General features: G+C 40.9%; 2 protein-coding genes and 1 long non-coding RNA gene across 4 annotated transcripts in view; 1 reads left to right on the top strand and 2 right to left on the bottom strand.

The window, feature by feature from the left end:
- Positions 1–3,622: 3,622 nt before the first annotated feature.
- Positions 3,623–5,442, bottom strand: LOC122057870 (peroxidase 41-like). The gene has a single exon (XM_042620212.1). It carries the CDS (start codon positions 4,764–4,766, stop codon positions 3,777–3,779), a length of 990 nt encoding a protein of 329 aa, XP_042476146.1. The 5' UTR covers positions 4,767–5,442; the 3' UTR covers positions 3,623–3,776.
- A 460-nt stretch (positions 5,443–5,902) lies between these two features.
- LOC122057873 lies at positions 5,903–8,376 on the bottom strand. The gene is made up of 2 exons (XR_006133643.1): positions 8,289–8,376; positions 5,903–6,128 (listed from the first exon to the last, which is right to left on the bottom strand). It is a non-coding gene; the product is annotated as an uncharacterized LOC122057873 (long non-coding RNA).
- A 1,227-nt stretch (positions 8,377–9,603) lies between these two features.
- LOC122057869 (lipoamide acyltransferase component of branched-chain alpha-keto acid dehydrogenase complex, mitochondrial-like) overlaps positions 9,604–13,047 on the top strand; it is a 13,908-nt gene continuing 10,464 nt past the window's right edge. Inside the window, exons 1-3 of one of the 2 annotated variants that reach the window (XM_042620210.1) lie at positions 9,604–9,921; positions 12,021–12,199; positions 12,525–12,665. In XM_042620210.1, coding sequence (XP_042476144.1) covers positions 12,026–12,199; positions 12,525–12,665 — 315 coding nt within the window. In that variant the 5' untranslated portion in view covers positions 9,604–9,921; positions 12,021–12,025. Of the gene's footprint in view, positions 9,922–11,625; positions 12,200–12,524; positions 12,666–13,047 lie in introns of both variants that reach the window. The other variant, XM_042620209.1, reaches the window with a different exon arrangement.

The raw sequence follows: 13,047 nt of genomic DNA, 5'->3' as shown, positions 1-13,047 counted from the left end.
TAGAAGACTTTAGAACCAAGGTCAACCTCTACCTCATAGCCAGAGTTCAACATTAACTTCAATGGCTTCTCTTCCCTATGCTGACGTCGATTACAGCTTGAGGGCCTTGGCTTGATGGGCCAAGGTTTTCAGCCATATCTCCGTCGATGGCCTTGATGAACCACTCCCCTGTATTGCTAGTCTATAGAGATTGCTTATACAATGGTCTATGGATTGGCTAATTTAACCATCTGGCCACTACTATTAGCAATTTTATATGATGAAATTGCTATGGAAACATCTTCTGTCTGCTTCATGTGCATTTATATGCAAAATACAGAGATTAAAATTTAGGTCTTTAAATTTGGTTTTCAATCTTTCCAAGTTGGCTTCCATTTGTTATGAATCAAGAAATTTAGAGTTTCTTTTTAGTGAAATTGTTAAGAAGTTGTGAGTGTTTTTTTTTTTGGTATAAAATTCACATTTTTGGGGGTGTTGTTTTGTTGGATTGGATTTGAGATTTATCGTTTAGGTTAATTGAAGAGTAGATGACGGTTGAAGGTGAGGAAAAAGTTGATTATGAGAGCGATCTAGAGGAGGCGATGCTAACCTTGACGATGCAGAGGAGAGAAACGAGTGATGATGAGGAAGGAGATGGAGAGGAGAGAGAGAAGCCGTTGAGGAAGGATCTAAGGCTTGGGGCCGGTTTGGAGGGTGAAAGTGGATCACCTGTGTATGATGTTGAGGAATATGAAGTAGAAGTGGAGGAGGAAGAGGAGGAAGTGGGAGAGGAAGAACAAGAACAAGATGTCGAAGAAACAAAGGAGGGAGAAGGGGAATTTGAGGGGAGAGCTGATGTCGATGCAGATGATTTCGAGGTTCAGGTCATAGCGTCGGGTTCTGTTGGAGACAGGGGAATATCAAGTGGTGAACTAAGCGAATTTTAAAATAACAACTAGAATCAGGTGACAGATAAGAAGAAGGAGAACGAGCCATTCGCTATGCCGACTGCTGGTGCTCTCTCATGGTTATCACATTTTCCTCTTTTTTTTATTCTTACCAAGATTGTCATGGTATTCAATCTGGAGTTTGAAGGTGGTAGGGAACATGAGCAACTGTGGTGGCACCACCACTTGCAAGTGATTTCTCCTACTAACATCTTAGCTCTTCTCCCTTCCTGGTTTAGGGCTGGTTTGGGGTTTTAGGAAAGGGATTTGGGTGTTTGGGTATAAAACAAAAGGGGATAAATGGTCTTTCAATATTAAGTTGTTTTTTCATTAAAGGGTAATATTGTCTTTTTTAGATTTAAAAATAACATCATATTAACACTCGCATAGTCAGGGAATAGGGCATAATTCCTTCAAACCCTTGGGTCCATGTGTAATTTTGACAAACTAAAGAGGACGATGACGTAATTTTCCCTTTATGTTTTTGTTTATCTGATATGGAAACGTTTTTACATGTGTTTGATATCATTGATCTCTTATGAATCTTATTTCTGATTAAAAAAAGACAAAAAATCGTAACAAAGTCAAAGAGTCAAGACTTATTTATGTACTATGGTTTTTTTTTTTTTTCCGTTTATGTATACACCTTTAAATGAGCATGAAGTCACTAGTCTCAAAATTGAGATTGAAATTGTCATTGATTCCATGTTATGGGAAAAGCAATGCTAAACCCTTCTCTGCTCCAATCCTACCCTCAGTCTTCCTTGCTATGCACAACCAACCCCCTCCCTGCGAGACGTCACCCCTCCTTGCTAAAAAATCAAATGGGTATTGTAGTTGTGCTAAAAAGTATTGGAGCAATTTAATTATCAACTGTTAATAAAAAAAAAATTTAGACAATTTGAAGTAGACAAATAATGGAAGAAGAGAAAGGAGGAGGAGGTATATCATTTGTTATTTTCTTTGTTGATGTTCCTTTCTGGTTAAAATTAACGTGAGTAGCAATTTAGGGTTTTTTTTTCCCTCTATAGCTCAAGGGCCTATTGACCATTACATGGGTAGACTAGGCCCACATTTTTTTTAGATGTAGACTAGGCCCACATAGGGGCAAAAAATTGGCCCACGTCCATACTTCTTTAAAAACAAATAAATTGATGAAAACCAAGCATCGATGCATTGAGAAGAGTTCATCAAGTGATCAACCTTCAGTGCAAACCGCCAGGCCAATGCCCAGAGGAGCGAGTATGTTCTTGTAACTCAACAAATATTTAGAAAGTTTGTCATTTTTTTCTATTTTGCTATCAAATTGCAACTAAAGTTGGGTCCAATTCATCTATAGTGTGGGGGTGCGCTACACCATTTGTAGCATGAGCTGTAAAAGTGACGTGTATTTTTTTTAAATCAACTGTGACGACATCTGAGGGAGAAGAGGGGTTTCGTACATATATTGCAGGGGAGTGGATTTAGGAAAACAACCTCACAAGGGACAAGGGAGGAGAATTGAACAGAACACCCTTGAAATTTCCTTGCTACTACAATTCTTTGGCCATGTTTTCTCTCTGTGATTACACCGTTTTTCTCCGGCGACCTTTTGGTGAGTGTTCCTCTGGTCCCTTCTCCTCACTCGGTTCAAGCTTGGTGCAACCTTTGTCTGACTTGGGAAACCCTAAATAGAAGGGGATTTTGAAATTCAAAACACAATTTAGGGTCGCCTTCCAATGGGGACTCCATCGATGTTATTCCTCCAGTTCGTGCATTCAGGAAGAATCTTGCAAGCGGCAATAGCTCATCCAAGTCGGCATCAAAGATACGTGACACACCTCTGGTAAAGACAAATAGCTAGAAAACTGAGCTTGTAGGAAGGGTCTGTTTGTGAAGATTAACATGGATGGAGTCCCTATTGGAAAGAAAGTGTGATGGTGGAATCATAGGAGCAAGTGAAGACCACTAGATTGATGAACTGAAAACCCCTGTTCGATTCTCCTTTTAAGAGAGTCTGTTTCCTTAACTCCCCTACAATGCATGTAAAAAAACCCATGTCTTCCCTCACAGATCTTCATTGTTGATTTAAAAAATCCACATGTCACCTTTACAGTCGAGCGACAAATCTCGTAGTGTGGATGCGCTATAGAGGAGCCAGATGCACTAAAGTTAGGGTCTTATTGGTATGATTTATTTTTCTACTTATCTGAACTATTTTTATTTGACAGATATCACTGATGATTTTAATTCTTCAACGCCCTCCACCCCAATCCCAAAAAAAAAAAAAAAAAAACTTATTCTATTATTATAAATCAAAATAAATTTCTACCAAAAAATAAATTCAAAATCACAAAATTCTTCCTATTGTTGAACATCTATTTGTGATTTGAGAAAATGAGAATTGATATATCTGCAACATTTCTCTTACCCGATTTCAAGAGGAAAACTTTACCTAAAAAAAAGTTCAAGAGGAAAACATGAAAACATAATGATTTTCATGCAAATATTATGTATGCATACATATAATTTGGAAAGAATCATCATCAGAGTAGTAGTACGGATATATAATGAGGTAATAAACGACCAAAAGATTTTGACAACACAGAAAAGAATGAATTGAAGAAATCTGCATCAGACACTCTCTCTCAAATTTTTTTGTTTCTGGTTTCTTACGAACTTTTATCACATCACCATCAATAGAAAAATCAGTTAATGAATAAATTGGGTCGACCGATCAAATTGATCATATAATATAGTGTTAAACGGATCGTCTATTTCAAAGTGGTCACATCAAGGAAGAACTCTGATAATTGATGATTGTTATGTGTTTCCGTCACGTAGAACCAATATTCAACCTATTCAAAGCATCTAAGCCTTAACGTTGTTGAAGGAATCGCATCGCCGTCGCACCTCTCCATTGCGACCGGTCTTGGTGCCGAACACACTGAGCTTTTCCATGGCAGCTGAGAAGTCCTTGTAGAAGACGGCCTGGTCGGCTGCGTACTTCAACACGAAGGGCTTCGTTCTTGGGTCCTGAATCAAAAGATTATCCGACTTGAGCAGCGTCATTCCCTTGGGCATGTTCTTGAAGAAATTGTTGTCGAACCTCCCTGGTGAAACCACGTCGAGGAAGATGGCCATGTTTGGGTTATTCTGGTAATTCTTGCAGGCGTTCTGCAGGCTACCGGCGAACTTCGGGTTTAATAAAGGGTCGATCGGGGAGGTTTTGCTGTTGTTGAAGATGCGTGGGGCAAATTCCTTGCAGTGGGCGAAGCCGATGGTGTGGGCACCGAGGAGGGCGACCATTTCCTGGATCGTGAATCCCCTGACGGCGAAGTATTTGATCTGCTCGGAGACGGTGGCGGTTGAATTTATGATATTGACACGTGAGGACTTAGAGACGAAGCCGTCCTTGCGGCCTAGGCGGACCTTGTACAAAGGGCCTCCGACCATGCTGATGAGGTTGCGGGTGGCGACGGCTATAATGTCAGAGCAGGAGACGATGCCAGGGCAGGCGAGCTCGAGGGCGGTTTTGGCCCGGACGACCACATCGAAGGCGTCGCCGGCGAGGTTAACATTGTGGACATTGTCGCGCTCGGCCTTGTTGGAGGCGGTGGAGCTGATGAAAATGGAGGCGTCACAACCCTCGATCATACAGTCGTGGAAAAAGAGGCGGACAGTGGCGGCGGCTGTGGTTGGGCTAGCGATCTGCTTGGTGGTGACGACCTCCTGAATGATTTTCTCCATTTGCGGGCATGACTTCTGATAGTAGTTTTCGTTGAGCATCCCTTCTGACAGGAGAGATGATGAGGAAACGAAGAGAAGTATGAATATTGGCAATACCGATGCTCCTCCCATTGTGTTAATTTCTTCTTAGTACTACTTTCCTTCCAATGGGAGAAGCCGAGAAAGGGCAGAGAGAGAAAAACTTGATTTACTTCCCTGCTTCCTCTCAGGTCTCAACAGAAATGAGGCCTTAGGGGTTCAAGCTGGGAAGTAAAACTAAATTTGCAGGGGAAGGGGGAAGATGAGTTAGGAATGTGCTGTTTACTCTTGTGGAGGAGAGTTGTTTTAGGGATTCAATGGCTATATTTGGGGTTCCTGTTAATCATAATTTTAAACATTACAGAAAGGGATATGATCTGTGGCTACGAATTTGTATCGTCTATCATCAACGGATATTGTCGGGAGGTAAGATGGGGTTGAGCTCGTGACTCGTGGGAGGGGGAGGGACAGAGATGAAAGATGGAGTCCAGATCCTTAGCCTCCACATATTCCTACTTCGACGGAGAGGGTTAGTAACATTATCGAAACGAAGAAACTTGCTTCGTCTTCAGGTTCTCTCACTCTGTGCACTAAACTGAAAATTTTCATCTTCCGGCTCTCCGCTGCTTCGCCTTCCGAATCAGGTTATGATCGAATCGACAAGACTGCAACCTGTATCCCTGTCCCTATTCCAATATTTAAATCCTTACTTTCACTCTTTTTTATCATAATCGAGCTCTTTCTGTTAATATATGTTCATCTGCCAAGTCAAGTTCATATTTTCCTGATTGAAAATTCACGAGTATTGGATTCTCTTTTTCCTCTGTTATATCCTGGTTAATTAGATTTAGGTAATTTACAGCGTTGCTCCTTATAAAATGCCATTATTAGAGGGACATCTCTTACATAATATCAAATTATACTACGACCCCTTGCTGTCGGTGGCTATTAAATGAATAATTGAAATGACTATTGTACTATTTTGACTAAAACACATGTCCAATTGGACTTTTACTTAATTCCCTCTTCTTCTTCCTCATTCACTCCCAAAGTGTCTGCTTCAAATATCCTCTTACTCCTCGGCAAGGGTGTCACACGCCGTCTCCTTTAGGCCAAGGTATGCATCACTGGATACCCATATCCAGTCAGTCTAACCATCCAGGGTCATAGATACAGTACCCCAATCCATAAATGCCACCAAAATCACAACTAAAATTAGTGTACGCATATAAGATTTATAAACTTTACTCTACTACTGGTGATTCACTAAATGATAATTACAATATACTCAAATTCATTTGAATTATGTTCACATGTATCATAAGATTATAAATAATACATAAGGATAAATAACTGAAAATAAAGAAGTAATGTCTGTCAACATGATGTCATGTAGACACAAGCTTCACCATTGCCACCGAAGCCCCAAGCCTGCCTCAGCACTGGTTCCATCATCTAAAAAGGGTGCAACAAATGGGGTGAGCTTCCACAAAGCCTAGTGAGGGGTACACACACACATATGCATCCACAATAATCAATAAAATAGAAACAAGTATAAATGCTCACTCACAACAATATGTTGTTATATGAATGTAATTAGATGAATGAAATGACATGATCCAATTATTAGCAAACAATTCTAAGCAACAATTTCTAAGTTCATAGAGGTATAAGTGCTACTGCAACATAAGTGGTATCATCAGTCATGAATGTACGTTATTAGTCCCCAAGGATACAAGCTAGTTACAAGTTAGGAGCATGCCGGTTCCGGAACCACCTCGTTACCCGGTAAACCTCTATTAATAATCCCCCAATAATATCACTACATCAAATCAAACATCGCATGTAGGGCATGCCCACCACTGAATCAAACATCGCATGGGGGATTGTCACAACACTGGTATCTGTGCACCTTAGTCACCGAAAATTTTCTCCAACCTAGGACTGTCGGACGAAAGGATTGGCCAATACGTAAACCCCTATTGGTAAGTTTCGTAGCACCAGGGTGATTATACTAATCCAATACATTTTGATATGCCACAACACATTTCAATCACACTTACACACACACACTCTGAGCATGCAGTGCCATTAGCACCAACCGTTAGCCACCTTGCACCTTGCACCCTAGTCACACACATATATACTCACACTCACCCTGAGCATGCAGTACCGTCGGCACCAACCGTTGGCCACCCTGCACCCTAGTCACACACACACACACTCACACTCACTCCTGAGCATGCAGTGCCACTGGCACCAATTGTTGGCCACCATGCACCCTAGTCACACATACACACACACACATACACATACACACATCCTGAGCATGCAGTGCCGCTGGCACCAACCGTTGGCCACCCTACACCTCAGTCACATACACACAACCATAATTCACATTCTCATGCCACATCAACACTTTCCACAAGAAGTAAGATAATAATATGCAAAATAATATAATTCATCCACATATGCATTATGATACAATCAATCTATGAAAACACACGAAATCCCCTCACCTCAAGTTCTAGATGGCGATAGATAGTTGATGATTTTGTATTGCGTGCTGCTGTCACTTCTCGGTTTCACTCCTAGGATACATAGTATTTTTAGGTTGTTCGGTTATCCATAGAGGAGTGGGACACTAAGACTCGTGCTCCAATAAAAGGATTAAAAATTAGCCTTAAAATGGTTCACTGGTGGATAAATCCGAAAAGGATGCAAATCCTCCAAAATCTTCACCGATGGATGGTTCTTGCCTTCACCGGCTGGTCGGTGACCATCAACTGGTGAAGTTGAAACAGAGGTTTCCTTGCCCAGATCAGCCCCATAGGCCTTGTGGCCCCTTTGTCTGATCATGTGTGTGTGTGGTTTCGAGTGTAGTGTCATTTTCAACTCCATGTCTCCTTCTTTTGTATGGTTTACAACTTAGGTTTTGTGATTTTAGGGTGGGTTTGCATGTAGGGTACACACACACATCACCCTACTTGAGTTTAGTGTAATTGGTGGGTTAATTTATATAAAGTCACAAGATAGACTCGAATCCCAATTTTTTAAGTCTAGGTTAACCTAAATTGGAAAATATCGGTTGGGGGTTCATGTAGTGACTATCAGTTGCTTGTGTCATCACTCAAATCTATTATTCATATGTTTAATTTCATTTTTCCCAACCTAATTTTAGGTTTGGGATAACAAGTTGTAGAGGACTTGGCAAATTCCCAAATCCTAGGGTTTTGAGTTGCCAAATTTGGGGTTTTTCATGTTAGATGTCTTCACACTCAATGGTGAGTGATTAACTTGCTTGATTATGTCTCTTAAACCAAAATCCCCCATTCAATTTGAAGATTAGATAGGTGGGTGAGGGAATTTCGGTTAGGGTTTGGTTACCAATTTGGGGATTTTACAAGGGATAAGTTATGGTCTTAAATTGAACCCTTACACTTGCCTGGGCAAGTCTCCCACACCAAATCTCCCTCCTAATTTGTAGCATGGATAAGTATAGAGATGAAATTCGGTTTGGGGTTCCCCATTGGGTTTAATGGAGAGTAGAAAATGAGAGAGAAAGAAGGATACTTTTGTGTGTGTGTGTGAAGAGGGTAGAGAAGATAATCTTACCTTAGTTGATAGGAACCCCAAGCCCTTCCTTCTTCCTCCTCCCTTGCCTTCCTTCTTCCTTTCTCCTTCTTCTTCTCCAATGTTTTTTGTAGGGAGAAATGACGAAGAAGAGTTTATTTATAGCCTATTAAGTCACTTTAAGGGTTGTTTAGGGAAAAAAATAGGTTTTCACTCATTATTGGGTTAATCCATCATTTGACATTAATGCACTCGTCCTGGGATGTCCTGATACATTAATCCACTCCCAAACAGATTGTTTCAACATTTGAGAGTGATTTGAGGTGCAAGGGTTCGGGCCCAATTTTCATCAATCGGTGACCATCAGCCGGTGAAGGTTGAACTGGTCCCCTTTATGTGGAAATGGATCCTTAAGTTGAGTGGGGCCTTCTTAAGATGTTTATAGTGTGTGGACCCCACCCTTTGGTACATTTCACTAATAAGGTTCAGGGGAATTCTCTGCAATGGTAAAGTACATACCTTAACTCCTTCAATAGTTTGTAGTCATTCTATGCAATGAGATAGACAAATCCATAAGTTACTAGTGGTTGTCACCTAGTTGCATCACCTAGGTCCAAAAGTTGAAATTAACCTGGGTTTTTGGGCACGAGCGAAACAAAGAGCTTCAGCAATTGTGAGGGCTCCGGATCAAGCAAAGCCTCAATTGCAAAGGCAAGACAAAGTGTGGAACTAATCTGAGCATTATAGTCCTGTTCAAGCAAGAGAACCTCAGTTAAAGGCTTCAAGAACATAGAGACGAAAGCCTTAGTGATATGGGAAGCCATAGCCGTGAGGCTCGTGACAACGTCGATGCAAGCTTGTCGGATGACGGAATCGGGGTACCGAAGGCGAAGAACGATGTTAGCTAACATTTTAGAGAGGAAAGGAGAGAGAGCATCACCATGAGTCGGAGAGAGAAAAAAACGAGAGAGAGAGAGAGAGAGATCAAAATTGATTTGATACTGGATAGAATGATCCAAAGCCGACTAACAGTAACAATTAGTAACTAATCACTCAAAAGTGGTCAAAAGTGGAAGACCAAAACTTTTAAGGTAAATATCACTCCCCTCCCCTTAATCATGGTGAAATATCAACTTGACCCCACATTTTTCTGAAAATATCACTCATCTCCCTTCCAAAAAATATATTCCATCTAACGACCCCAATCGTTAAAAATCACTGTTAAGTCAGCTGATTTTTTCTCTTAATACCCAAAATACCTTCTAAACATGAAACACCCAATATACCCTTAATGAAAAAAAAAACCATCTTCCTAATAACGATTTATGGTGTCGGAGGGGCAATGCTGCCTACTCAATGATCTCAACGGCAACAATGACGACCATTACGTGCTAGTGTTCACCAAAAATTTTCGTGGCTCAATTCTTCGTCGGCCTGAGCACGAACATTAGCTTCGGAGACGAATGAGCTCACGATCCTCGGGACGTCCGGAAAATCAAAACGAAGCTCGATAAGACGAGATCCAGTGCTCAACAAGCACTTAAGGGTTTCAGATTCATAAGTAAAACCACCAAAACAGAGGATGCTAATGAACTCTGGCGTATTGTGGAGTCACGGTTCGATCGGTTGGCCAATGATGGTTTTCTCTCCAGAGAAGATTTCAGCGAATGTATAGGTAAAAAGGAAAACTATATATTGCTTGCTTCGCTTCGTCACACTAGAATTCATGGCTTCCAACATTGTTCTGTTGTGAATCTTGAATTTATTCTTACCCAAAAAAAAAAAAAAAATCTTGAATCTGTGATTATAGTCCTATTGAGTATGCGTGGTTTCCAATGAAATTGTAATTTTTTAGGGTTTTCAGAATCTGTTCTTCCTGCAAGCACCTCTCCTCCCTCACCCTCACCTCTACCCGTCCTTTTTCTTTCCGCTGGCTCACTTTCTTCCCTGCCCAGAAGGACCTCTCCCTTGTTGATTGCTGCGTCAACTCCTCCAATGACGACGAATCCGAATCCGAATCCGAATCGGAATTGAACTTACCCTTGGAGAGCCTCTGCTTGTCTGGAATCAGGGCCGGCAATTGTGGCCTCGGTTGGCTGTGGAGGAGTTGTACCAAGCTCCATAGGTTGCAATTGCGCAGCTGCGAAGGCACCGGTGACGGCGCCGCCTTCTCCTCCTTCGTCAGGTGCTTGCCTGGTCTCCAAGAATTGGAGCTCCGGACTTACAGGACTATTGCAGACAGATGGCGTCTTGCTGCGAGTAGCCCAACACGGTGGCTCGCTCCACTCTCTTCTGTTGTACGATGGGGGAAGCCGTGATGGTCTTCACTGCTTCCTCACCAATACGGGAGAAGATGAGTTTTGTTCATTAAGGGTATATTGGGTGTTTCATATTTAGGAGGGTATTTTGGGCATCAAGAGAAAAAATCAGTTAATTTAACAGCGATTTCTAAAGTCGGGGTCATTAGATAGAATATTTTTCTTGGAAAGGAGGTGAGTGATATTTTAAAAAAGACATGGGATCAAATTGATATTTTATCATAGTTCAAGGGAAGAAAGTGATATTTATTCAAACTATTATTCCTTTTCTTTTGTGAAAATTTATGAGAATAAGATTTCTTTATTAGCAAAAGAAAGCATTTCTTATTAGAGAGCATCAGAGACTCCATCTTCTCTTCTTCTATTCTTTGTTACCATGGGATTGGCTGGTCTAACGAAGACAAAGGGTATTGTAGATGCTTTTACTTCATTTCTTTGTGGAGCTCCCCCGTATCATGTTAGCTATTGAAGGTTCTTTTTTTTTTTTTGGATTAATGGGTCGCAGTGATTCTGTTAAAATTTACCAAAAACAAAATGAGCATCTTGTTTCTTTTGCTTACAAATATGCTCATTTTCGGGAGTGGTAAATCTTCATGTACGTGAACGTCCTTTGAATGTTGATATAACATCTATTAAATGAGGAGAGAAAAAATAGATGCCATATCCACGGACCAAAGACATTCATGTATATTCACGTACGTGAAGATTCACTGGATTCCTTTTACCCTCGTAATAACGAAAAGTGGGACAAGTATGATGCTCATATGTACAACAAAGTGATCGTATATATAACAAATCCAAGTCGAGCCTGATTCAACCTAGCCTTAACTTAGTGCTTGAAAAATCCTACCTAAACCCACCCTCTGGGTCAGGTTGGGCTCATCTTAATTGACATTAATCATGGGGAGGGAAAGGTAGATGTAAAGAATGAATATTTGTATCATCATCTGATTGTACAAGTGAACATCCAACATGTCTCTTTTTGCTTCCAAACATACCATTATTTATCCATATAATGACAAAAAATAGGATAAATGTTGAATGCTCATCCATATGATTAGGTTCGTACCAGCAGCGGAGATGCGGGGGCTAGGGCCATGTCAATAGTAGTGGCACAAGTCTTGTTCAGCTCAGGCCAATAGGACAAAACTTGCAACCTCTGTAATATCTCATGGGGTTGGGGATTGTTATCAAGTCGCATGACCAAATTTGACTTTGATTTGACACTGACCAGCATTCGAAGATGGATAAGAAAGCACATCATGATCCAATACGTGCCCACGCGCGCTTACCCTGTCATCTACTCACCTCTAAGTTGGATCTCTTATCTCTTCCTCTTATTGGAAATTAATTTTGTCTTTCTGGGTTTCAACGCTGATCGTTAGATTGGCATTCCTTATTAGAGCTGACTGATCTGCATATCCAAGTTTCTTGAGCAATTGGACCATCAATGCAGAAACGATGTGGAGGCGCGTTTGTCAGAGACCCGCTGTTATTTCCGGCGTACGAGGGCTGCTCCGCTCGTGCAGCGGTCGACGCGTGCACTCTTTTGCTTATGATGGGGAGAAGCTTACTCCACTTCTGCTCTTCTCTCGCAATGCATCTGCATCTGTTCCCCCGGCCGAGCAATTTATTGTAAGCTTCTTCTTCTTCATTCATAACTTATTAGTTCGTTAATTTTTATTTTTGTATTGCTCTAGCTTCTGATTGCAGTTTACTTTTGGTTCCTTTTTCTTTGTTTGTATTCGTTCTGGGAGACTGATTCATTCTGTGAACAACCACTTATGGCTTATCTTTTCCTTCTCCATTCTCCTTTTGCCTTTCTTTCTTTCTCTATCTCAGTTTTGAACCTGATGTGATTACTAGTATAGTATCCAATGTTAAGATGACGTATTTCTCTTGGACAATCAACTCTGTATATCTGTTGTTTTTATTCTTTTAATTTCTATTGTGGTTGAAGAATTCATACACAGGCAAGAGATGGTTCTCTTCAACTCAAGCTTTGGTTGATCTTCCTGTTCGTGGGATAGTTGAGGTTCCCTTAGCACAAACTGGTGAAGGTATTGCCGAGTGCGAACTTCTCAAATGGTTTGTGCAGGAGGTGAGCAAAAGAAACTCTTTTAAGTACTATGCTTCTTTTTTTCTTTCGTTGGTTGTGTGGTTTTTCGTTGGGGGGTGGGGGAGGAGTACTGTTCTAATTTTTGTCTTTCCTGTTATTACTTTAAAGAAAATAACTGTTTGGAATGGTTTCTAGAATGGCTGTTGTAACCTCTAGTAACACGAAGCAAACGCTTATATTGACCATTATTACGGCCATTTATTGATGTTATATGTTTTTTTCATAATAAACTAATCTAGAGATGGCACCAGTTAGAATTTCTTAGTTAAACAGGATTTGGCCGATTTGAGCAACCTAGTCTCTTAAGCATCTTCTGCAATATCAGCATCACACCCCAACAGCTTCACCACCCCCCCCCCCCCCC

Source organism: Macadamia integrifolia, chromosome 12, assembly GCF_013358625.1.
Source record: "Macadamia integrifolia cultivar HAES 741 chromosome 12, SCU_Mint_v3, whole genome shotgun sequence".
In the NCBI taxonomy this organism is placed as follows: Eukaryota; Viridiplantae; Streptophyta; class Magnoliopsida; order Proteales; family Proteaceae; genus Macadamia; species Macadamia integrifolia.
Note: the sequence above shows the minus strand (reverse complement) of the source record. Positions and strands in the feature narration are given on the sequence as shown.